General features: G+C 48.8%; 1 protein-coding gene and 1 long non-coding RNA gene across 2 annotated transcripts; both read left to right on the forward strand.

The window, feature by feature from the left end:
• Window positions 1-17,167: 17,167 nt before the first annotated feature.
• LOC137839880 (janus kinase and microtubule-interacting protein 3-like) lies at window positions 17,168-18,483 on the forward strand. Its single transcript, XM_068649715.1, has 7 exons — window positions 17,168-17,226; window positions 17,313-17,411; window positions 17,493-17,591; window positions 17,676-17,729; window positions 17,850-17,915; window positions 17,977-18,045; window positions 18,123-18,483. The coding sequence occupies exons 2-7, from the start codon at window positions 17,322-17,324 to the stop codon at window positions 18,348-18,350; spliced, it is 606 nt and encodes a 201-aa protein (XP_068505816.1). The 5' UTR covers window positions 17,168-17,226; window positions 17,313-17,321; the 3' UTR covers window positions 18,351-18,483.
• An 87-nt stretch (window positions 18,484-18,570) lies between these two features.
• LOC137839888 (uncharacterized) lies at window positions 18,571-19,367 on the forward strand. Its single transcript, XR_011086290.1, has 2 exons — window positions 18,571-18,695; window positions 19,065-19,367. It is a non-coding gene; the product is annotated as an uncharacterized lncRNA (long non-coding RNA).
• Window positions 19,368-27,534: the final 8,167 nt, after the last annotated feature.

The following is a 27,534-nucleotide window of genomic DNA, read 5'->3' on the forward strand; positions in this document are numbered from 1 at the left end:
TTTAAATCTATTTGGAGTGTGCGCCATTATGTCAATGCATAACAACTGTAAGTCTACTAAACAAAACAGCGGTTGCTATATGACGTCTGCCACGTCGTGGTCACGTGACGCGGACGTGACGTCGACGCCTACTTTACATCCCACCGATCACAGGACCCCTCGGCTGCATAACCGCGCCCCCTTCCCAACCAATCGGATTTGCTATACGCGAAAACGACGCCAATGGGCGGGCTCTTCCGCCAGAATTTAAATCCGTGGGCGTGGCTCGCAACAGGAAGTAGGAAAATGGCGATGTTGACAAAGACACAGCGGATGGTAACATACGACTAACGAGAGAAATATTTTTATTTTCTGCTTGCAACTGGACCGTCCAGAGCGTACACGGTAAGTACAACTCATCGTTTTTAAAAAGAAGTACTTTTGTTGCCCTGAAAAGCGAGTGAGTGTGGCGTTTGGGGGGAACGTCGAATTTCGACGATTCTTTCTGGTCAACGGTTGTAAATGATTGCGTTGATTAAAAAAGAAAACTTGATGTAACTCTACTTTTAACTGCCGTTTCAGATAAGCGGGTATTACGTCGCAGTCATGTGCCGCGGATATGACGTAATTGGCTGAACTTCCACCAAAATTCAAATCTGTTGGCGCGATGGCCGTGAGCCACTGAGCAACGACGAATATCAACAGAAATATCTTTATTTTCTGCTTGCAACTGGACCGTCTACAGCGTACACGGTAAGTAACACTCATTGTGTTTAAAGAGATTTACGTTTGTAATAGCAACGTGTAGCTGAGGCGCTAGCAGAAGTGTAGCCGCGTTGCGTTGTACGTGTGAATATTGGTCCAGGCGAAATGTTAATGTTTAATTTCATTCCTTTAGGTTCCACGGTGTTTGTTGGCTGCAAGTTTTCCACTGCAAGAAGAGGCTCGTATCATTGACCAGGAGCGAGCTACAACGGTGAGTAGCCATAACATTTATGTTAAACACTTCCTATTTCATGTCTAACAGTACTTGATTTAACAAATAACCATAAATAAATACAGTGTGGGCACTGAAGTTAACATATGTGATTATACTGCCTAATCTGTCACCGAGTATATTGTTGCAAAGTAATATAAGATCCAAAGTTGTAATTCAGAATAGTTTTCAAAAGAAGGCCATTAGAATTATATACAAGTCTGATTACCCTGAACATAACAACAAGCTATTAATTAAATCACAAATTCTTCAATTCAAAGATTTGGTAGATTATCAGAATAATAATGTCTAACAGTAATTGATTTAACACATCACGATAAGTAGATTGAGTGTGGGCACTCTCAAGTTAACATATGTGATTATACTGCCTAATCTGTTACAGAGTATGTTGTTGCCAAGTAATGTAGAATAGATCCAAAGTAGTAATCCAGAATAGTTTTGAAAAGGCCATTAGAATAATAAACAAATCTGATTACCTTGAACATAATAGTTAAGTGTTGAATATGTCCTATGAAGTCAAAATTTGGCACCATCATGTGGTGAAATTTGGAATTGCATCACATCCAATTTTGCCTGGGAACAAACAGATTAAATAAATCTTAGACTTAAATAAGCCACTCCTTCTCAAACAAGTAAACTCTGCCCATTTTGCGCAGTAGATGTTCTGTTAATATCTAGTATTTATACAAAGTCATAATTTAAATTGCTTTTAACCTTCATTCATCGCTTCAACCAACATTACTCGCTCTTATTACCAACTTGTATCGATTTAACTGAGCGTTTAATACTTCCTATCAGGTCTCAAGTCAAGATTTGGCAAAATACAATTTCAGCAAATCCAATTTTGCCAGGCAACAAAAAGAGATTAAATAAACTAAATAAGTCTTCTTCCCATTAAATAAATCAGAAAAGTCTGTCTTGCAACCAGTCCTCTTCAAACAAGTAAAGTCTGCCCGTTTTGTGCCGTAGATTTTGTGTCTATGCCTAGTATTTATACAAAATCATAATTTAAACGACTTCATTCCTTCATTCACTTTGGAAATTTGGAATTGCAGCAAATCGAATTTTGCCAGGGAACAAAAATAGATCAATTAAACTAAATAAGTCTTCTTCCCATTAAATAAATTAAAAAAGTCTGTCTTGTAACCAGTCCTTTTCAAACAAGTAAAGTCTGCCCATTTTGTGCCGTAGATTTTGTGTTTATGCCTAGTATTTATACAAAATCATAATTTAAAGGATTTCATTCCTTCATTCACTTTGGAAATTTGGAATTGCAGCACATCAAATTTTGCCTGGGAAGAAAAGTAGATTAAATAAATTTAATAAGTCTTACTACTTCCCAATAAATAAATTAAATACGTCTTACTTGTTCCCACTCCTTTTCAAAAAAGTAGTTTAAAACGAGGGCCCTTCACTCAACCTTTAACCTCAACACCGCACGTCACATTGTGTTGTATCTGTGAATGTTGGTTGTGGCCAAATGATAGTTTTCTTTCATTCGTTTAGGTTCCACGGTGTTTGTTGGCTATATGTTTTCCACTGTCAGAAGGATGAAAATACAAAGTACAACGCTTGGACGTGGGCGACGACGTCACCGGTGAGTCCTTCCTTCCTATTTATTTACCTTCTAGGTGCTAGGTGCCGCACTGAACAACATTATGCCGCACTGAACAACATTATGCCGCACTGAACAACACCATGCCGCACTGAACAACACCATGCCGCACTGAACAACATTATGCCGCACTGAACACCATGCCGCACTGAACAACACCATCCCGCACTGAACAACACCATCCCGCACTGAACAACACCATGCCGCACTGAACAACACCATGCCGCACTGAACAACACCATGCCGCACTGAACAACACCATGCCGCACTGAACAACACCATGCCGCACTGAACAACACCATGCCGCACTGAACAACACCATCCCGCACTGAACAACATTATGCCGCACTGAACAACATTATGCCGCACTGAACAACATTATGCCGCACTGAACAACATTATGCCGCACTGAACAACATTATGCCGCACTGAACAACATTATGCCGCACTGAACAACACCATGCCGCACTGAACAACACCATGCCGCACTGAACAACACCATGCCGCACTGAACAACACCATGCCCCACTGAACAACATTACGCCGCACTGAACAACATTACGCCGCACTGAACAACACCATGCCGCACTGAACAACACCATGCCGCACTGAACAACACCATGCCGCACTGAACAACACCATGCCGCACTGAACAACACCATTCCGCACTGAACAACACCATGCTGCACTGAACAACACGACGCCGCACTGAACAACACCATGCCGCACTGAACAACACCATGCCGCACTGAACAACACCATGCCGCACTGAACAACACCATGCCGCACTGAACAACACCATGCCGCACTGAACAACACCATGCCGCACTGAACAACACCATGCCGCACTGAACAACACTATGCCGCACTAAACAACATTATGCCGCACTGAACAACACCATGCCGCACTGAACAACACCATGCCGCACTGAACAACACCATCCCGCACTGAACAACACCATCCCGCACTGAACACCATCCCGCACTGAACAACACCATGCCGCACTGAACAACACCATGCCGCACTGAACAACACCATGCCGAACAACACCATGCCGCACTGAACAACACCATGCCGCACTGAACAACACCATGCCGCACTGAACAACACCATCCCGCACTGAACAACACCATCCCGCACTGAACAACACCATCCCGCACTGAACAACACCATCCCGCACTGAACAACACCATCCCGCACTGAACAACACCATGCCGCACTGAACAACACCATGCCAAACTGAACAACACCATGCCAAACTGAACAACACCATCCCGCACTGAACAACACCATCCCGCACTGAACGACACCATCCCGCACTGAACAACACCATTCCGCACTGAACAACACCATGCCGCACTGAACAACACCATGCCGCACTGAACTACACCATGCCGCACTGAACTACACCATGCCGCACTGAACAACATTATGCCCCACTGAACAACAATATACCGCACTGAACAACATTATGCCGCACTGAACAACATTATGCGGCACTGAACAACACCATGCCGCACTGAACAACATTATGCCGCACTGAACAACATTATGCCGCACTGAACACCATGCCGCACTGAACAACACCATCCCGCACTGAACAACACCATGCCGCACTGAACAACACCATGCCGCACTGAACAACACCATGCCGCACTGAACAACACCATGCCGCACTGAACAACACCATGCCGCACTGAACAACACCATCCCGCACTGAACAACACCATCCCGCACTAAACAACACCATGCCGCACTGAACAACATTATGCCGCACTGAACAACATTATGCCGCACTGAACAACATCATGTCGCACTGAACAACACCATGCCGCACTGAACAACACCATGCCGCACTGAACAACACCATCCCGCACTGAACAACACCATGCCGCACTGAACTACACCATGCCGCACTGAACAACACCATGCCGCACTGAACTACACCATGCCGCACTGAACAACACCATGCCGCACTGAACAACACCATGCCGCACTGAACAACACCATGCCGCACTGAACAACACCATGCCGCACTGAACAACACCATGCCGCACTGAACAACACCATGCCGCACTGAACAACACCATGCCGCACTGAACAACACCATGCCGCACTGAACAACACCATCCCGCACTGAACAACACCATGCAGCACTGAACAACACCATGCAGCACTGAACAACATTATACCGCACTGAACAACATTATGCCGCACTGAACAACATTATGCCGCACTGAACAACACCATGCCGCACTGAACAACATTATGCCGCACTGAACAACATTATGCCGCACTGAACAACACCATCCCGCACTGAACAACACCATCCCGCACTGAACAACACCATCCCGCACTGAACAACACCATCCCGCACTGAACAACACCATGCCGCACTGAACAACACCATGCCGCACTGAACAACACCATGCCGCACCGAACAACACCATGCCGCACCGAACAACACCATGCCGCACTGAACAACACCATGCCGCACTGAACAACACCATGCCGCACTGAACAACACCATGCCGCACTGAACAGCACCATGCCGCACTAAACAACACCATGCCGCACTGAACAACACCATGCCGCACTGAACAACACCATGCCGCACTGAACAACACCATGCCCCACTGAACAACATTACGCCGCACTGAACAACACCATGCCGCACTTAACAACACCATGCCGCACTGAACAACACCATGCCGCACTGAACAACACCATGCCGCACTGAACAACACCATGCTGCACTGAACAACACGACGCCGCACTGAACAACACGACGCCGCACTGAACAACACCATGCCGCACTGAACAACATCATGTCGCACTGAACAACACCATGCCGCACTGAACAACACCATGCCCCACTGAACAACATTACGCCGCACTGAACAATATTATGCCGCACTGAACAACACCATGCCGCACTGAACAACACCATGCCGCACTGAACAACACCATGCCGCACTGAACAACACCATCCCGCACTGAACAACACCATGCCGCACTGAACAACACCATGCCGCACTGAACAACACCATGCCGCACTGAACAACACCATGCCGCACTGAACAACACCATCCCGCACTGAACAACACCATCCCGCACTGAACAACACCATCCCGCACTGAACAACACCATCCCGCACTGAACAACACCATCCCGCACTGAACAACACCATGCCGCACTGAACAACACCATGCCGCACTGAACAACACCATGCCGCACTGAACAACACCATCCCGCACTGAACAACACCATCCCGCACTGAACGACACCATCCCGCACTGAACAACACCATCCCGCACTGAACAACACCATTCCGCACTGAACAACACCATGCCGCACTGAACTACACCATGCCGCACTGAACTACACCATGCCGCACTGAACAACATTATGCCCCACTGAACAACAATATACCGCACTGAACAACATTATGCCGCACTGAACAACATTATGCCGCACTGAACAACACCATGCCGCACTGAACAACATTATGCCGCACTGAACAACATTATGCCGCACTGAACACCATGCCGCACTGAACAACACGATCCCGCACTGAACAACACCATGCCGCACTGAACAACACCATGCCACACTGAACAACACCATGCCGCACTGAACAACACCATGCCGCACTGAACAACACCATGCCGCACTGAACAACACCATGCCGCACTGAACAACACCATCCCGCACTAAACAACACCATGCCGCACTGAACAACATTATGCCGCACTGAACAACATTATGCCGCACTGAACAACATCATGTCGCACTGAACAACACCATGCCGCACTGAACAACACCATGCCGCACTGAACAACACCATCCCGCACTGAACAACACCATGCCGCACTGAACTACACCATGCCGCACTGAACAACACCATGCCGCACTGAACTACACCATGCCGCACTGAACAACACCATGCCGCACTGAACAACACCATGCCGCACTGAACAACACCATGCCGCACTGAACAACACCATGCCGCACTGAACAACACCATGCCGCACTGAACAACACCATGCCGCACTGAACAACACCATGCCGCACTGAACAACACCATGCCGCACTGAACAACACCATCCCGCACTGAACAACACCATGCAGCACTGAACAACACCATGCAGCACTGAACAACATTATACCGCACTGAACAACATTATGCCGCACTGAACAACATTATGCCGCACTGAACAACACCATGCCGCACTGAACAACATTATGCCGCACTGAACAACATTATGCCGCACTGAACACCATGCCGCACTGAACAACACCATCCCGCACTGAACAACACCATCCCGCACTGAACAACACCATGCCGCACTGAACAACACCATGCCGCACCGAACAACACCATGCCGCACTGAACAACACCATGCCGCACTGAACAACACCATGCCGCACTGAACAACACCATGCCGCACTGAACAACACCATGCCGCACTGAACAACACCATCCCGCACTGAACAACATTATGCCGCACTGAACAACATTATGCCGCACTGAACAACATTATGCCGCACTGAACAACATTATGCCGCACTGAACAACATTATGCCGCACTGAAAAACACCATGCCGCACTGAACAACACCATGCCGCACTGAACAACACCATGCCGCACTGAACAACACCATGCCGCACTGAACAACACCATGCCGCACTGAACAACACCATGCCGCACTGAACAACACCATGCCGCACTGAACAACACCATGCCGCACTGAACAACACCATGCCCCACTGAACAACATTACGCCGCACTGAACAACACCATGCCGCACTTAACAACACCATGCCGCACTGAACAACACCATGCCGCACTGAACAACACCATGCCGCACTGAACAACACCATGCCGCACTGAACAACACCATGCTGCACTGAACAACACGACGCCGCACTGAACAACACGACGCCGCACTGAACAACACCATGCCGCACTGAACAACACCATGCCGCACTGAACAACACCATGCCGCACTGAACAACACCATGCCGCACTGAACAACACCATGCCGCACTGAACAACACCATCCCGCACTGAACAACACCATGCCGCACTGAACAACACCATGCCGCACTGAACAACATTATGCCGCACTGAACAACATTATGCCGCACTGAACAACACCATGTCGCACTGAACAACACCATGTCGCACTGAACAACACCATGCCGCACTGAACAACATTATGCCGCACTGAACAACATTATGCCGCACTGAACACCATGCCGCACTGAACACCATGCCGAACTGAACAACACCATGCCGCACTGAACAACACCATGCCGCACTGAACAACACCATGCCGCACTGAACAACACCATGCCGCACTGAACAACACCATGCCGCACTAAACAACACCATGCCGCACTGAACAACACCATGCCGCACTGAACAACACCATGCCGCACTGAACAACACCATGCCGCACTGAACAACACCATGCCGCACTGAACAACACCATGCCGCACTGAACAACACCATGCCGCACTGAACAACACCATGCCGCACTGAACAACACCATGCCGCACTGAACAACACCATCCCGCACTGAACAACATTATGCCGCACTGAACAACATTATGCCGCACTGAACAACATTATGCCGCACTGAACAACATTATGCCGCACTGAACAACATCATGTCGCACTGAACAACACCATGCCGCACTGAACAACACCATGCCCCACTGAACAACATTACGCCGCACTGAACAATATTACGCCGCACTGAACAACACCATGCCGCACTGAACAACACCATGCCGCACTGAACAACACCATGCCGCACTGAACAACACCATCCCGCACTGAACAACACCATGCCGCACTGAACAACACCATGCCGCACTGAACAACACCATGCCGCACTGAACAACACCATGCCGCACTGAACAACACCATGCCGCACTGAACAACACCATGCCGCACTGAACAACAACATGCCGCACTGAACAACAACATGCCGCACTGAACAACACGACGCCGCACTGAACAACACTACGCCGCACAGAACAACACGACGCCGCACAGAATAACACAATACCGCACAGAACAACACCATGCCGCACAAACAGTTTTAGATAATATTACGTCGCAGTCATGCGACGCGGACATGACGTCAATAGGCGGAACTCATGGCAAAATTATAATCCGTGGGCGTGGCTTGCAACAGGAAGTAGGAAAGCGGCAATGCTGGCAAACAAGACACAGCGGTTAGTAACACGACGACTAACAAGACAAATATTTTTGTTTTCAGCTTGCAACTTGACCGTCTAGAGCGTACAAGGTAATTACAACTCATTGTTTTGAAAAATATGTTTTTTTGTTGGCCTGAAAAGCGAGGCAGTGTGGCATTTGGGAGGAACGTCGAACTCGGCGTCTGCTTCCAGCCACAGACGCCAAATTTCGACGATTATTTCGACTGGTCAACGTTTGTAAATTATTGCGTTGATTAAAAACTTTATTTAACTCTACTCTTAACTTTGCCGTTTCAGATATGCGGGTATTACACCGCGGAAATGACGTCAATAGGCTGAACTCTGGCCAAAATTCAAATCTGTGGGCGCAATGGCCTTGAGCGAGACAACGGATACAAACACGACGATTATCAACAGAAATATCTTTATTTTCTGCTTGCAAGTGGACCGTCTAGAGCGTACACGGTAAGTACAACTCATTGTGTTTAAAAAGATTTATGTTTGTGTAGTTTGCGTTGCGTTGTATCTGTGAATGTTGGTTGAGGCTAAATGTTAATGTTTAATTTCCTTCCTTTAGGTTCCACGGTGTTTGTTGGCTGTATGTTTTCCACTGCAAGAAGAGGCTCGTATCATTGACCAGCAGGAGCTACAATGGTGAGTACCCCTTTTATGTTAAACACTTCCTGTTTCATGTCTAACAGTACTCGATTTAACAAATAACCATAAATAAATATAGTGTGGGCAGTCAAGTTAACATATGTGATTATCCTGCCTAATATGTTTATCACAAATATGTCACTAATATGTTTATTTGTTTATCACAACACCTTTGGACCTTCAGCAATCGATTATTTCCCTTCATCTACATAGAGACAGAACGATGGTGTCTTAAACATCTCATTCATTTCACCAAATAACTTCACGCAGGTGGATAACGGCCGTCTCGGTCACGCTATGTTGCGTGATGCAGTTTTGAAGAACCAAATGCATTTATTCAATGAATAAGTCAAGCTAGATCTATGTTTATGATGTTGTACGTTACGGTACCGATTGAAGTTGAGTCCGAAGCCAGTGGAAAACAGCGCTGCGTTTGTGCTCTCCAGGTACAAATGTTGTGATCTCTGACTGACGACCGGGCGAGACTCGAGTAAGAGATGTCCAAACGAGCTCCGGCAGGGCGGGTCAAGGCGGAGCGAACGGACGCCTTTCAGGCCGCCAATGACGAGCTGAGAGCCAAACTGATGGCGGTCCAGTTAGAACTTCAGCAGGAGAAGAACAAGGTGAAAACCTCAACAGACAGACACTGCCTTCCTCCCTGCCTGCTTCCCTGCCTGCCTCCCTGCCTGCCTCCCTGCCTGCCTGCCTCCCTGCTTGCCTCCCTCCCGCCCTCCCTCCCTCCCTCCCTCCCTCCCAGTTTCCCCGATGTAGATTTGACATGCGTGTGCCATGACTGTGTCAGCCTACGTCAACAAATGCACCGAGGACGTCAGCACCACTAAGAATATCATCACCCGGGGCAACCAACGACCCTGGATGACTGAGGAGGTACGTCAAACGCTACGAGCGCGGAACTCTGCCTTCAAGTCTGGCGACAAGGAGACACTGAGGACAGCGAGAGCCAACTTGAACCGTGCCATCAGGGTAGCGAAGCGAGACCACAGTCGAAAAATTCAGGATCGTTTCCACGACGCCAACAACACCAGGAGTATGTGGCAAGGCATACGGGCGATTACAGACTACAACTCACCCTCCCCCCCCGGTGGGTGAAGTTGATTCTGACTTTCTAAATGGTCTAAATAACTTCTTTGGGAGGTTCGAGGCACTAAACGGCACTCCAGCAGTTAAAACTGTCCCCCATCAGGAAGAGGAGGTACTCTGCCTTGACTCCGCCGATGTGTTGAAGACCCTGAGGAGAGTCAACCCCCGTAAGGCCCCTGGCCCCGACAACATTCCTGGGCGTGTGTTCAGGGAATGTGCAAGTCAGCTGGCTGGGGTCATCACAGACATTTTTAACACCTCGCTGGGCCAAGCCACAGTGCCAGCGTGCTTTAAGACTACCTCCATCATTCCGGTGCCGAAGAAACCTCAAATCACCTCATTTAATGATTACCGGCCTGTTGCACTGACTCCGGTCATGATGAAGTGCTTCGAAAGGCTGCTTAAAGATCACATCGTTTCCAGACTCCCCCCATTATTTGACCCGTTCCAGTTTGCCGACCGGCAAAACCGCTCCACTCAGGACGCCATCTCCTCCGTTCTTCACCTGAGCCTGGCTCACCTGGAGGAGAAGAACACCCATGTTCGGATGCTGTTCCTGGACTTCAGCTCAGCGTTTAACACCATCATCCCACAGCATCTAGTAGGAAAATTGGAACACCTGGGCTTCAACACCCCCCTTCGCAACTGGGTGCTAGACTTCCTCACCAACAGACCTCAGTCAGTCCGGGTCGGACAGAACACCTCTGATGTCATCACCCTCAGCACAGGCTCCCCTCAGGGCTGCGTCCTGAGCCCCCTGCTGTTCACCCTGATGACACACGACTGCGTCCCCAGGTTCACCACCAATCACATCGTGAAGTTCGCAGACGACACAACGGTGGTGGGGCTCATCAGAGACAACAACGACCTGGACTACAGAGAGGAGGTGGAGCAGCTGGTGGGCTGGTGCAGAGACAACAGCCTGATCCTGAATGTGGAGAAGATGAAGGAGATCATCGTCGACTTCAGGAAAAACCAGCCTCACCACGCTCCACTGATCATCAACAGCTCAGCTGTGGAGGTGGTCAGCAGCACCAAATTCCTGGGGGTCCACATCACAGAAGACCTCACCTGGACTATGAACACTACGGCACTGATCAAGAGGGCACAGAAGCGCTTGTACTTCCTGCGGAGGATGAGGAGAGCCCACCTGCCCCCACCCATCATGAGGACGTTCTACAGGAGCACCATAGAGAGCATTCTGACAAGCTGACTCTCTGTGTGGTGTGGAGGCTGCACCGCCTCCGATTGGAAGAACGTGAGGAGAGTGGTGAGGACAGCAGAGAGGATCATAGGGGCTCCTCTTCCCTCCATTCAGGACATTTCATCTCAGCGCTGCATGTCCCGTGCCCGTAACATCATCAATGACCCATCACACCCCCACCATGGACTGTTCTCCCTGCTGCCCTCTGGGAAGAGGTTTCGCACAATCCGCTGCAGGTCCACCAGGTTCTGCAACAGCTTTTTCCCTGCTGTCATCAGACTGTTGAACATTAGAACTGTTGAGCTCTAAACTGAACTCTGCATCACACATTCACAGAACTGTACTTTATGACACTACGGACCTCTATCTTGCACTATCTCGCACTACCAACTTTACTGAACTTGTGTAAACCCTTTAAATAGAAGTTTAATACATGGTTTAGCATTCCTCTGCACACTCTTGAGTACTGTTTTGCCTACTTGCACTATTGCATAATTAGCACTGCTGCACTTTATACTTATTTGTAATATATATATATATATACAGTATATGTATATATATATTTTCATAGGATATGTTACTTCTATTCAACTGCAATATCACTACTTTGTTGTAAGCCGTGTGCAACGAAATTTCGTTTTGTATGCACCATGTGCAGACAAGATGACAATAAAGTTTGTCTAAGTCATGTCAGGTCAGCTGTCTGGAGAGAGAGAGAAGTCAGGACCTGCGGGCGGAGCACCACCGTGCCACCGCCGCCATGACGGAACTCAAAAGCACACTCCATGAGGAGAAGCAGAAAGAGTTAGCCGTTACCAGGGAGACATTACTGCGGCAGCATGAAATGGAGCTGATGAGAGTGATCAAAATCAAAGATGGAGAGATCCAGCGACTGAATGCCTTGGTCCTCAGCCTGAGGGACGGCTCCATGGACAAGGTGATCCGCTCAATCCGTGTCTGACTATCCGCACGCCACGTCGGGCTCCGATGCGGCCGCTACCGTATTGTGTAGCTTGTCCCCAGTAAGCGTCGCGGCGCTCCGTTGCGGTCTCAACGGCCCGATGTGGCGCAATGTCTGCTCAGTTGAGGAGCGGGGGCGCTTTGCTGGCGGAAGTGGAGGAGACGCGGCGGTGTCGGGAGACCGAGCGGTGTCGCCTCCACCAGGAGCGCGGAAGAAGCCCTGGCAGCGGCCCAGCAGGCCTGGCAGTCCCGAGCGGCCCAGCTCCGATCGGCTCATCACCAGCATCGGGAGGAGCTGAGCCGAACTAAGAGAGACTGCGAGAGGGAGATCCGCCGACTGGTAGGACTGATCAGATGCGCGGTGCGTGGCTATGTTCCCAATTTCGTTGTATACCTGCAGTGCAATGACACCTAAGGCATTCTATTCTATTCTATTTCACAAGAAGAAAACGTCCGGTTGCTCGCTTCGCTTTTGTCACAGCAATGGTGTTCTAGTCGATTCAAGATAAAAATTGGCCGGTTGCTCTCTTTGTTTTTGTCACAATTCTGGCAAATGAGTTTGCCCGCCTGCCTGAGCGCTCCCCGTTTGTACATCCAGATGGATGAGATCAAGCTGAAAGACAGAGCGGTTAGTGTTTTGGATAAATCCCTGGGGCCGGCCACGTCCACCGCCTTCAGCTGCAGACTCAGGCTGCCGAGCAGCAGATCGCTGCCCTGAGGGATTCCCAAAGGGCGGGCCTAAACTACCCTGGAAGTGGGGTCAACGGCGCTACTAGCAATCCTCTTCATAGCGTAAGCCACCTCATCACACACTTGCAGTACGCATGACTTAGTTCGTTGCTGGAGGAAGGTAGCACAAAAACAGTTTTGAACTTTGAACGAGTGGTTGTGTGTGTGTGTTGCGGGGCGTTTTCAGTCTCAGGAGGATCGGGACACGCGAAGGTTTCATCTGAAAATCGCTGAGCTCAGCGCAGTCATCAGGAAACTGGAGGATCGAAACGCCCTGCTTTCTGAAGAGCGCAATGAACTGGTAATTTATTGACGGCACGCTTGAAGGTTTGCGCTACGTTTGATGCGCGCCATCCAGCGAGGCACCCATTGCGCTTGCTTATTAGTTGAGCGGCGCGGAGAGTCGGTTGCCTGGTAGATGTCTTTTATTGGGAGCCAAAGCCACGATTCTGTTCAAACCGATGCAAAAGGAATGGATACGTTCTGGCCCGCGTGTTGTGCGTCTTTCGCATCCCGCACTTCATGCTTGCAGCTTAAGCGACTGAGAGAAACAGAAAGCCAGTTTCTGCCACTCCTGTACAAAAACAAACGCCTGAGCAGGAAGAATGAAGAACTCTCACTGGTGCTGTGTCGCCTTGAAAACAAAGTGCGCTTTGTCACCCAGGAGAATGAGGAGATGGCAAGCTTGGTAAGTCGACGCGGACAACGGCGGCGTGCCAACAGAGTCCACTGCATTTGTGTTCCACAGAGAAGGCCTAGTTCGCTCAATGACCTGGAGCGCGGTTGCGGCCAGCAGGACGGTGAAATGGAGTTCCTTCAAGTTGTGGAGCAGCGGCACATCATCGACGACTTGTCCAAGGTCTTCAGGCAGGTGACTCGGTGCACGTACGGCAGCGCCGCGCTCGCTCGCTGTCGCCAGGAAACCTTTTCCGTCCAAAGCTTGGCCGGCGGCCGCCATCCAAAAAATTGGCCCCTTAAATTCCGACCTTTCAAGCAGGAGCATTGTGCGCACGCGTTTGAACACGCTTTAGACTTGTTTTGCCGTTTTCAGCAGCTCAAAGCTCCCGTTTTGTCAGCGCCTTTGCCACTCGCTGTGCGCTGAAAACGACGGACTCGCCCGGCTGCTCAGCCCGTCAACCATGAGCCGCGAGCGCGACGTCATTGTCCGTAGGCAGCTAGTGGCAAAATGCACCCTGTTAGAGTTGCGCTCGCTCCAACTTATTTTGCAAGAACCACACGGGAGACAAGTAAGTTCTTTTGGACACCTGCAGGTGGAGAGTCCATCCGTTGTACGAATGAAGTCTGACTCTCGGCTCCCGCACGAGCATTTTTATTAAGAGAAACAGGGTGGGTGTAAGAGTGGATTGAATAGAGAAAGCCCTTGACCTCTAGTCAAAACATAGCAAGGGATGTTTTACGACTTTGTGTAGGAAGGGATAAGCGATAGGGATAAATAAGGGATAAATAATATTATTTATTACAGGTTGCAGTCAAAGTCAAAGCAACATAATCATACGATAAAGATAATCTGGAAAACCCTGACACACCCTGTAGTTGTCACTTTTGGAAAAGACGAGCGTCCCTCCAATCATCGCCGGTGACGGGTTTTTCAGGCTCTGGAGACAGGAGCTCATGTCAGAAATGTCATCGTGAGTCGCGTTTGTTTCTGCGCCGGAGCCGTTCGTTCCCTTTGCATCCAAAGAATCTCAAAGGCGGATTATTTGTGTCGACAGGAGAGAGATTTGCTGCTACGATACCGACGTCGAGAATCTCTGAGGAGGAACAAAGCGTGAGGTCCTGCAAGGTGAGTCTGTTTGTTTGCGGCTGCTTGGTGTTGCGCAAGATGAAATGGCCTTTTTCTCGCTATCGTTCCTCTCGTCGATTCATCGTGAGGTGTCGCTTCAGTTTGTTCAGAGAGATGTTTGCTTCCGCGCCCGCAGGTCATCGAAACATTTTACGGCTACGACGAAGACGTGTTGGTGGACTCGGACGGATCGTCCTTGTCTTTTCACACCGACAGAACCCCCGACACGGAACCCGAAGAGGTAGCCCGCCATTTCTGCCAGCGTATTGGCGCCAAACATTCCTCTTCACCCTGGAATCGGACTCGTCTTTGCGTCGCGGGTGCTTTGTCGCCGGTCTGACTGATTCTGGTACTAGTGCTGTGTTGCATTGGTGTGTGCATGAGGAGGCGGAGCTTCGCTACCGCCAGCTGACGCAAGAATATCAAGCGCTGCAACGAGCCTACGCTCTGCTAGCCCAGACCAGCGGAGGGGACTACGACGCCGAGAAGGAGATCAAGGTGGCGCCCCTTCCCGCAACCCCCGGCCGGGTCGCAGCCTCCCCGTTCTCACCCAGCCTCGGGTGTTCTCTGGTCTGAAAGGAGGAGGAGGAGCCTCCCTCCTCCTCCTTTCAGACCAGAGAAAAGCTGATGGTAGTGTCAAACGCACCTCTTTCAATAATCACTCTTCCCTTAAATATCTACGAAAGTTATTTAATTCTCTAACATGTTCGGAGTTACTTTTTACGCGGCCCGTCAAAAGGGGAAACAGGCCCGTTGCGCCCTTCAAATAATTAAATTACTTTCAGTTCTACACCAAACCGATAATCCGATTCAAACACTTCCGTTAATTTATTCAGACGAAGCAAACTTTCAAACGGATTGAAATTCACTCGTGTCTCAAATAACTACGAAAGTTATTCAATTCTCTAAAATTGTCTGATGTTACTTTTATTTATTACGGTCCTATGTTATACCATAATAACCCCCCGCACATTAATCAAATTGTCAAATCAACCCCGAACCATCGATTGTACATTCAGTACAAATCAGCGCACAACAAAGTAGATGAATATACACAACACATTTATTGAAGAAACATGAAATAGAATTACAAATCTTAATCACTCCAGAAACCGAACAATTTCACCCACTGATACCCGTGTTAATAAAATCATTCAATCCCAGAACAATTCGATTGCAAAACACAGTTCATGAAAGAGGGAATCAATTTTTACCCAAGCAAAGAAATCAAGAAGTAAAAATCACATTTGTGCTTCTCCAAACAATTTATGTCACGCCACTATTCTCATAGTGACGGGTCCCTTGATCGAATTGACTAACAATATTGCTTTAAGCTGTTACAGAATACATTTTTAGCCAAGCAAAGAAATCAAAAAGTAAAAATCACATTTGTGCGTCCATGCGTGACTCACAATCCGACACCGTGTTCCTGTTTTATTTCTATTTTAACTTGCTTAGCTTATTTTGGCCCCTTTTTTGGTCTCATGTTTTGGTCTGGCGCCATCTTTTGGACACATTTGGAATTTCAGCTCTGCCAATTTATTCCTGTGAACAATCCATATTTTACCATTTGCACCATCTCTTCCCCCCATGTTACATGACAGTAGAAATGGGTCACTATCAAAGCAGAGTAGCAGATCTGGAGTCAGCGCTGAAGCAACAAGGACAGGTAAGCTTATCAATGAGCACACCTTTTTCTCAGACAAAATAGCTACATTCTTCAGTCACTCATTCGTCTGGCATTACTGGACCAACCCCCCCCCCCCCCAACGTGGCTGGGAAAATGTGGAGAAAAGCAAATGTCATTTTCCAGTCAACCAAAGAATTTGTGGATGAAAATGACACAACATTCCAAAGCTGTCCACGCGTTTGTCTCTTCTAGAATGTCAAGTGGGTGGAGGAGAAGCAGCTGCTGCGGCAGAGCAATCAGCAGTTGGCCGAAAAGGTGACGGAAAGAAAGGCGCTGGGCGGAGTCGCTTGGCGTCACACCCGTCCGGAAGCCCCGCAGATGAGGTCTGACTGTCTTTTCAGGTCAGGCGGATGGAGGCGGAAGAAGCGCGTCTGAAAGAGCACATCCAGGATATCCGAGACCAAAACGAACTGCTTGAGTTCCGCATCCTGGAGCTGGAGGTGGGAAGACTCGCACAAGCGTGTTGAGGCCAGAGATGTGACGGACGGACGGACGGACGGATGCATGCCTCTGCCTTTCAGGAGAGGGAGTGGCGCTCCCCCGTCTTGAAGTTTCTGCAAGTCCGCTTCCCAGACGGCCTCAGCCCTTTGCAGATCTACTGCGAGGCCGACGGCGTGAGCGTACGTAGTAAGGCGTCCCTCGCAACCCTAACCTTAACCTGAGGTCCCAGAACACCTTACATTGCTCCTTGCGCCTTTCCCCAGGACATCGTCATCAGTGATCTGATGAAGAAGCTGGACATCCTGGGCGATAACGCCGTAAGTGTATGTCGAACTCCTTATGTTCGCACTCCACGAGACTCGGCGGATCAAATGTGACTTTTGGAAGGCTTTGCGCTGAAAGAACCTTGTTGACGCTGTGCCTTTGGGCTCTTGCAGAATCTCACCAACGAGGAGCAGGTGGTCGTGATTCACGCCAGGACCCTTCCCACCCTAGCCGAGAAGGTAACGCGCACGTCCACGCACGCTCTCGCATTCTGCTTATGTGACAGCAGCCTTTCCTCAGTGGTTAGAATACATCAAAGTGACCAAGTCAGCACTTCAACAGAAGATGTTGGACATTGAAAGTGAGAAGGTAGACAGACACGCGACATCAGCCAAGGGGAACTCGGGGCAATGTGCCCCAACAATTCTGACCTTGAGCTGTGCTAGGATATGTTCTGCAACCAGAAGGGCTACCTGGATGAAGAGTTGGACTTCAGGAAGCGTTCCATGGACCAGGCTCATAAGGTAAGCCGCCCTCAAATCTCCCGCCGGACTACTGATGGACGAGGATTGCGGCCCAGAGGATCATGGAGCTGGAGGCCATGTTGTACGAGGCGCTACCGCAGCGGGACTGCCCCGCCACGGACGGCGAAAAAGCCAGCCACGCTGGCGTGAATGACGTGCTGACGGCGGATCAGAGACAAGAGCTTAGGAGCGCCGTGGACCAATGGAAGCGAGCCCTGATGTGGGAGTTGAGGGAGCGCGACGCTTGCATCCTCCAAGAGAGAATGGATCTGCTGCACAGCGCGCAACAGGTAAGGGCCCAAAGCCAGCCCGGCACTTACTTGCACGCTTACTGGCTTTTGAAAGCTACTTTCCATTTGTCCGTCCTAGAGGAACAAAGAGCTGAAAGAATTCATCGAAGCTCAGAAGAGACAAATCAAACAATTGGAGGAGAAGTTTCTGTTTCTCTTTCTAGTCTTCTCCTTGGCCTTCATTCTGTGGCCCTAACACCAGCTGGTGAGTGAGCTCCAGCGGCACCGCACTCGACACCTCCGATACACTGCCAGCCGGTCTCAGACGTTGGCAGACGCTCCGATGCCGACGTATACCCCCCGCCACGGTGACAGAGGCACCGCGTCACACCGGCGCTCATCCAATCAGAAGGCAGGAAAGGCAAATTCACATGCAGGGCACTCTTGAACCAGAAGAGAGCGCCACAAAAAACGGTTGTTGCCCCAAACGCGCACTAAAAAGGGTCAGAATAACAAGAGTCCCACCGGCCAGCCGGGGCCACCCGTCCATCCATTTCTTCAGGGGGGGAAAAAATTGGAGTCACCGGTGAGTACATTTTGCATTTAGCTCTGCTTTTCTGCTTCTGTCTTCAAGTGTGTGGCATCCTGCGACCAAAGATTCAGCCAACCCCAAAGCGGTTGACCTCAACGTCCCACCACCATTCCTACCAGAGCAGGTGACGTGATGCTTTGGACATCCTTCCGTCTCAGATGCCCAAAAGTACTCTTTGCCACATCTGCGGCAATACGGTGTCTTTTCAAAGGTGCAAATAAATCCAGCGTGGGCGGAACACGCACGTCTTCGGTTTTTCCCGCTTTGTTTGTGTGACAGCTGTTGTGAAAATTTTACACAAATAAAGTTGTATAGTACAGGTTTGGCCAAGCCGCAACTCCCGAACCGCATGCGGCTCTTTTATGTTCATATCAACATTTGTGTGTGTGTGTGTGTGTGTGTAGGTGTGTGTGGGGGGGGGGTTGTGCGTGTTGGCTTCACTTGAGTTCAATTTAGTATTTTCGTCAAAAGCGCATGTGGTGAAATTCCACAAAGTAGGATGGGCAAACACATTCCAGTAAACTATTAGTGTCAATTGGGCTCTCGAAATGGCAGGGAAAAGATGCACAGCAAAACGAAAATATGTAGATGAACACAGGACGTTTTTATCAGAGTGGGAAAGTTTCTATTTTTTGTTGAACGTGATGGCAAATAAAGGAAAATGTGCTTTCGGCAGTTTGCAAACATATGTTTTAAGGTTGTGTTAAACTTATAATCATATTAATATCTAGTATTAGAGTGCTCGTGTGGATTGGTGGGGGGCGAGGAATGTGCAGACAAACTGCATGAACTTGTTTTCTTCAAAGTGTTGTGGAATAGGCCCGGATAGGGAGTACCGGAGGAGACCATCTCAAGGTCGGTTAGGAACAAGAACAACAGCACGTCTATGAGACCGGCCTTCGAGGGAAAAACCCAACTGTCTGACCTCAGCGACACCTGGACCGGGGAGGAGATGGCCATCGACCAATCATCTCACAATATTTTGCATGCTTTAATATTCATATTGTGTTTCTTTAAAACTGGGCAACCCGGAAGAATGTGTCGTCTTTTGGTGGTCACAAAAACGCACGAGTTTTAGTGTGAGGGACCCGGGACCCAGGCCTGTATTAGTGCGCTCTGTCAGGAATAAATAATTGGTAAATTTGGTCTGATTGATCTACTGGTCTTCTCTTTGACAGAACGAACTCGCAAAATTGTTAGGTGCGCCAGTGTGTGGATTACGACATAGCAATTTATGTGTTAAGTGTTGATCGCAATTTGGAGTCAGATCAATAACTAGAATCCGTAACCTAACAATTTCTTGGTGACCCCGGACGTGATGTCAAGAGAAGGGTAATTGACAACTCGTGGTCTTTAGCCAAGACACCGGACAGTGTCAGGGACACTGTCTCCCGGTCGGCGAACCGTTTGGAATAAGCGCACAACGTTGAGCTGGTACGACGTTTCCTAAACCCTGAGCTCATCACCGATAAGGTAAGCAGAATACCTGTTACTATAAGTCGAAATGCTGCAAATTGAAAGAGGAAATTTAAGAGGAGACTGTCGTTCAGATCAAATAAGGTGTGCATGAAGTTAAGATACATACGGTGAATAAGTTTGGAACTTACGTGTGTAACGTGTACGGTAAAGTCAGGGACTTACGCGTACTACTGATAGGTCAGGGACCTAGTGCTTCGTCGTGGCGGACAAGGGTGCGGTGACGATCGTATTCAAATAGCTGGGGTTAATAAAGAGATCCCCGAGGGGAAGTGAGGCCTCCTCAAAAAATATCCGGTGGTAACAGTTCCTCCTGTGAGAGATCAGACCGCTAAAACATCCAAAATGAACCAAATTGGGGGGAGAGAGAGTGTGCGCGCAGAGGATCCTCATGAGTGGGTGTGTATATGAGTGTGTGTGAGTGATGTGTGTTCTATGGAAGAATGGTGTGTTTAAGTTAAGTTGGTTAGAGAAACTAAGATGAGCAAGGTGTGGCAGTAGAGAAAATAAGGTGTGTGACAGAAAGTTACTAGAACGGTGGCTTGATAGGATGAGAATAAGAGACAACAAATGTTGTGTAGAAGACATTGAAAGATGTCGAATGTGAACATGATGAAGGGCGCAACAGCAAAGTTGGCCTGCCCTTTGAGAGGTTGAGACTGATGGGCGAGCCTGCACTCGCGCGTAGTCGCGGGTCTGGGCTGTACGCGTGGGCCTGTGCTATGCTCGCGCGGGCGGTGGGCCGGCATCATGATTGTTGCAGGAAATGGCCAGCCTGTAACCAGTCAACATTGATGCCGCGACCCTCTCGCACGGGGGGTGCTATAGCCCGGGCGGGGCAGGGACAGTGTGAGTTTCTCAGTGAATGTTTGAAGCAGTGAGATTGAAGGAATGTATATGCTGATGTGGAAGCGCAAATTGTGAGTGGTATTGACCGATAGAAAGTGGCAAAGAAGCTACATGAGAGATGGATTGTGCGTGCGTGCGTATGCGTGTGTGTGTGTGTGTGTGTGTGTGTACGTGCGGTTGTGTGCGCGCTCGGTGTGTGCGTTTATGTGCACACCCTGTGTGCTGCATCCACACAGTGTGAGGAGGAAGACAGCATGGATCAGAGAATGTTCAAGAAAGGGGGGCTAACTCGTAAATAATGAGGAGCTATTGGGAGTAATCTGTTTGTCCTTTCTTTAAGGTTAGGTTAGGTTAGGTTAGCAACACGAGCGATTTAGAGGTTCAAAAGAAAGACAGTTAAAAGAAAAAAGCATTTTTGATTTGGACAATGGCAGGCTAACAAGAGCATGAGAAAGAAGGGTAGAGAAAGCGGTGAAAATAGACAAGGAAAGAAATGAATACAAGGGCATTTATCCATATTTGCATGATGTGACACACCCGAGTGCCCCGAAACTCGGAGTGAGCTATGTTGGACCGCCGCCGTACGGCGACCCCGGAGTAATGGATCCGGTGGTGACGTTGGGTGGTAGGATGGTAGTGGATGTCGAGGGCGAAGGCGAAAGGGCGGATCAGAGTATTGTACAGTTGATTGAACAAGCAGTAAATAAAGAGAGGCGACGGGCCCGGGAGGGGGACACATCCCGCGTGGACACATCCCGCGTGGACACCTCCACCCCCGGTCCGAGCCCTCAACCGTCCAATGTGACAAAAGGAGAAAGCTGGCATAGACTTACTGCCGAGAATGAGGAGCTAAAAAAGAAAATTGATCAAGCCGATGAGCAGCGTACACAGGAAGCGCAGATGTTAAAATGGGCAACAGAGAGAGAGAGAGAGAGAGAGAGAGAGAGAGACACGGAGAAAATATAATTTGCGGAGTGGTCAGGGACAGATGACACAGGCCGAGGTGCAGAAAAATGAATTGATGTGTCCGCTGGTGACCACATCGGGCGGTCAGCACTACGAGCCCATGGTGCTCCGTGATGTGACCACGATAATGGAAAATATGCCCCCACTTCACAGAGGAGGCAAGGTGTGGCTGAACAAATTTTTGGCTCTGATGAGTGGGCAGAGCTGTACACTCGGTGACATGCGCCAGATGTTGGCAGGAGCATGCTCCCTGGTGCAACTGCAGGCAACTGAGGAAGCAGCAGGCACAGCGAGACTGGGGAGGGAGGTGCCCTTGCCACAAGTAGCAGCGCCCCTGTTTGAAAACATTAAATTGACTTTCCCACAACCCACCGATCTGGCCCCCACTATGTTTCCTTATGATGTGAAAATGTCACCTGCACAACATTATGTAACATGTGTGGAGAGTTGGATTGAAACCACAGGTCGACATCCGGCTCTCACGCACGAGGCAGAGGTGCTCTTCCGAACGGCGCTGCTGGATGGACTTCCGCCAGATGTGAAGAAGCAGCTAATGTCAGATCCTGACATTCTGGTTTGTGCCGAAGAACGATTTAAACGTCATCTTTTGCATCACTGCAGAATGTTCACTGAGTCACAAGCTAAAGTTGAAAACGAGACAGACGCATTATCTAAACAGTTGTTGAAATTACAGTTGGCAAAAATGCATGGTGAAGCTAAACAGTCTAAATCACAGAAAAAGGAAATGCAAATGTCACAGGCTCTTCAGGTGGTGGGGCGCGGAAGGGGCCAGTTCCGGGGCGGATACAGAGGGAGTGCACCTGCTTACCCGGGGAGGGCAGCATACAAACCCCATTCGCCCAACGCATGTTTCATCTGCGGCGAAACCGACCACTGGGCAAAAGAATGCCCACAGTATCGACCGCGCGGAGCCACCCGCCCACAAACGCACGGAGGTCAGTACTACCAACATGATGATCTCTGGTGTGGACAATTTGAATAGGGCTGCCCAGGGAGCCAGGAAAGCAGTGGCCCGGCGGAGCCAATGCTTCATGTGACAGTGGAAAGAAAAACCTGTGAAGATGCTGGTGGACACAGGAGCAACTTATTCATCAATAAACACTGCCCTTCCTGTATCCTCACTGTCAAAGAAAACAACAACTTTAGTCGGCTTCTCGGGACAACCACGTACTCTGCCTTTTACCAAACCACTTGAAACTGTGATCACCCGGACAGGGTGTAGACTGTGGTACAAATACATCCATTCCACAGACACTCCGATCAATTTGATGGGAAGGGACTTGCTGTCAGCCGTTCAAGCCAGAATTCTGTGTGGGCCAGAGGGAGTGATTATTCAATTTCCAGATGGCATCAGCATCCAGTGCTCACAGCAGCTACAACAACATGGTCAGTGGCTGATGGCGCCCCTACCGGCAGAAGCAGAAACTGCAACCATCTACTGGGCCAGGCTGGAGCCAGAGACCCCTGCTGGTGGCGGTGTGTTCTCGACCTACCTACTGTGGAAGCCTGGATCTGCTCACTGGCGCCATACCACCCACCTGTTGATCCTTTGCATTGCACTCTATTTTATGACCGAAAAAGTGATGATGTATATCGGGATTTGTTTGAAGAAATTGAAGGGCACATGTGGGATTTAACTTCATCGTGCATTTTGATTGGTAAAGAGGGAGTCGCAGCGGCAACTGAATTGACATATGAACAAATGCAGTGGTTCAAAATGACAGAGAAAGGGGTGCCACACATTTCGCTGGCTCTTGCCCCAGGACACGAGGCCAGACAATTGGGCTCAATGGCCAAGCAGTTGTTGCAACAGACCGATTGGCGGAAAACTCACATTCCTAATTTGTACTGGTCTGAGTCTCAGAATGCATACCAAATTAAACAACCCATGGCAGACACAGGATTGCTGGAGATGATGTTGGTGTCCCGCACACACGGTAGGGAGTTAACTGATCATGAGGACGCTGAAGTAATGCTGGCGGCCTTGCCCGACACACTGTGGTCCCAGAGTCCATTTGATGTCGGGTTTTGTCATTAGGTGGCCCCTATTGATCTCCAAATGGATGAGACGCAGCCTATCAAACGGCCTCAATATCGTTGGCCGAAAGAGGCGGACCAAGGCATGGAAGACACTCTGTGTGGCCTCTGGGACGCAGGGGTGTTGGAAGTGTCCGACGGCCAAATCGCACTCCTTGCTGTGGCGTTACCAAACTGGGTGAAGCTTGGGTCAAGGTGGACAGGAGCTTCATTGTGCACTAAGTTTGACAGAACTGAGGAGATTTGATAAAAATTGAAGAATGCGTAGAGCTACAGAGAAAAGCATCATAGTCAGAGATTGAACAGATTTGGATAAAACAAATAGGCTAAAACGGTAAGAAACAAGAGCGAGATCTGATATTTTGGCTCGTCAGGCTTAAGAAGTAGAAGTCGAGTTAGATACATTTTAGAATAGGACATTTGGACTAAAGTGGATTCGGTCAAGAGGAACAGGGGCATTTTGGCATTTTAACAGGGATTGACAGCAAGGGAGATTGAGGATAGAAGATCTGGACAGCAATGACGTAAATTACATTAAAAACTGCCCATTCTAGGGAGAGGTGCTGAATGGTGTGACAGGCAGGATTTTTAGGAAGAGAAAAAGGGGCGAGTTAGACTCGCCAAGAGGGGCAATAAAGAGAAGCAGACTGAGAAACATATTTGAGCTAGACAACAGGAAAAAGGGGGAGAGCCAAATGATGATGTAAAAATCCAGAGGGAATAGTCGGACCCATCTTTATTGAATTTAATTAGGATAATTAATAGAGATCGAGTTTGTAGGAGCAATCTGAGGTTATGGAGGCTCCCCTGACACGCGGGTCCCACAGTCGTCTCCCCCCAGATAGACATATATGACAATTTGAGATGAATCTGATGGGCGAGTTTATGGAAAATTGAATTGGAGATTTTACAATAGGTCATGTTGACAAGTATGTCCAAATGTGAAGAGTTACTATTAGGAGTCAATGTTTGCCTGCACACTAACATACTAACTTTGCTTAGTGTGGGAGGAGAGCTGAGTGATAGAGACGGATGTGTGTGTCTGCGAGTGTGTGGATGGGTGCGTGCGCATGTGATCATCTATGACTGTGTGTGCGCAATATGATTGGCCAGAGAGGTCTGAAGTTGGGGTGATGTGTTTGCAATTGAGGATAAAATTCCTCTCACCTGAAGGGGTGGTACAGACTGGAGGGTCTGGAACTGGTAAGTGATGAGTTCTGACCGGAACCATGGCTCAATGATCAAATCAGGGGCACCATCGACAACAAAACGATGTGATGGAGAAGGCCCATTTCAGTGATATGGTCAGACAAGACAGAACTAGTATCGAACAGCAAGACTTTGAGCGATTTGACGTGTAACGACTTTGAGCTCACCCGACGGGGTGACGGACTAGGTGGACAGTGACCAATTGTTTGACGCTTGAACGTGTTTGCGACAATAGCACGCTCTGCTTTGTTTTTCTGTGTGACTTGATTTTTTATTTTATTTTTTTTTTTGCAGCATCAGCCACCAGCCAAGGAACGGATTGCGCGTTGCTTGCGTAACTTGTTTTCATTCTTGCAGGTTGTCGATTGCATTCGTGGAAAGTTTGTGTTGGATTTACAAGAATATGTTAACCCTTGCCCTTTTGGTTTTTATGATGAACTTGTTGATGACGTGGTTTTCAGGACATGATCCGCGGGCGCCAGGATTCATTTTATGACTGTTTTAATTTTGATACTTGATGTCTGTTTTTGTGTGTACAAATGTCCGCTGTCAGCCGGGCTATAAGCTCACTGACAGGAGTGCGATGATTTTTGTTTGTGTTGCCGAGTGTGTGTGGTGGACAGTCAAGTTTCAAGGACTTGGGGTGATGGTCCCGGGGCCCAGATGGTAACTAGAGGTTCCGTGGGCCTGGCTACAATGAGTGTGGTGATGAGAGGGGACGCTTTGCAGGTTCCTTTTGATACGTAATGACACATTGGGTGAATGTGTCAAAGGGGGAGAGTGGTAAAATAGAAATGGGTGAGTAGGTTTCAATTTGTAATTGTGATATACAAATTTTTTTCCAAATTCACTTGCTTTCAAGCTTTAACAGGACATGCCAGAATTCACCCAGCAATGATGGAAGGAGCAGAGGAAGACCAGTGACATCTGGTTGTGGTGTGGAGATGACAAATTATAGGATCGCTTGCCGAAGAATGCATCAGGTATCTGTGCCCTCGTGTCGTTGATAATGCCTGTGGTGGTTGTCCCCATTGAAATACAGAATCTCAATTGGAACCTGGAGTCCCCACTGGCGGGGCTCCTGAAGCAAGCCAAAAGAGACATTTTGCCCCCGTGGTTGAGCGACGACCATCCAACATATATTGGCACTATAGGAGTGCCCCGGGGTGTGCCAGATAAGTATAAACTCGTTAATCAAGTGTCCTCGGGATTCGAAAGTATCTTCCTATGGATCACCCCCAGTAAAAATGTAGACCGTATTAATTACGTTCATTACAATGTCCAACGACTGGGTAATTATACAGCTGAATCATTTGCCGCAGTTCATGAACAATTGGCTGCAACGTCGTTAATGGCGTTCCAAAATAGAATTGCGTTGGACATGCTATTGGCTAAGGAACATGGTGTGTGTGGAATGTTTGGTGATGCATGTTGTACTTTCATCCCAAACAACACGGCACCAGGAGGCCGACTGACCAGGGCGTTGGAAGGACTAAGGACACTGAACAAAAAGATGAAAGATCATTCAGGCGTACACACCGATATTTGGTCTGATTGGATGAAAACGTTCGGAAGCTGGAAAGGCCTCATCATGTCTGTGCTTGTTGCTGTAGCTATTTTTATTACAATTATGATTTTACGCGATTGTTGTTGTATTCCATGTATTAGGTCACTCACTGTCCGGTTGATCGAGAAAACCGTCGGCCCGTTGCCACCGATGGGCCAATATGCCCTGGTGACTCAACATGAGCAGCGGGGGGAAGGAAGGATCGACAGCGCGCTGGTAGCTGTTTGCTAAAGTAACGGGTGATGACCTCATAAATGAGGTCATGAGAGGGAATAAAGGAAAATGTGCTTTCGGCAGTTTGCAAACATATGTTTTAAGGTTGTGTTAAACTTATAATCATATTAATATCTAGTATTAGAGTGCTCGTGTGGATTGGTGGGGGGCGAG

Source organism: Syngnathus scovelli, unplaced genomic scaffold, assembly GCF_024217435.2.
Source record: "Syngnathus scovelli strain Florida unplaced genomic scaffold, RoL_Ssco_1.2 HiC_scaffold_24, whole genome shotgun sequence".
NCBI classification, from domain to species: domain Eukaryota; kingdom Metazoa; phylum Chordata; class Actinopteri; order Syngnathiformes; family Syngnathidae; genus Syngnathus; species Syngnathus scovelli.

Coding starts and splice junctions, on each gene's coding strand:
- LOC137839880 (XM_068649715.1), top strand. CDS start 17,322: ATGGAGGCGGAAGAAGCGCGTCTGAAAGAGCACATCCAGGATATCCGA. Junction 17,412..17,492: donor TCCGCATCCTGGAGCTGGAG/GTGGGAAGACTC, acceptor TCTGCCTTTCAG/GAGAGGGAGTGGCGCTCCCC. Junction 18,046..18,122: donor TGGACATTGAAAGTGAGAAG/GTAGACAGACAC, acceptor GAGCTGTGCTAG/GATATGTTCTGCAACCAGAA.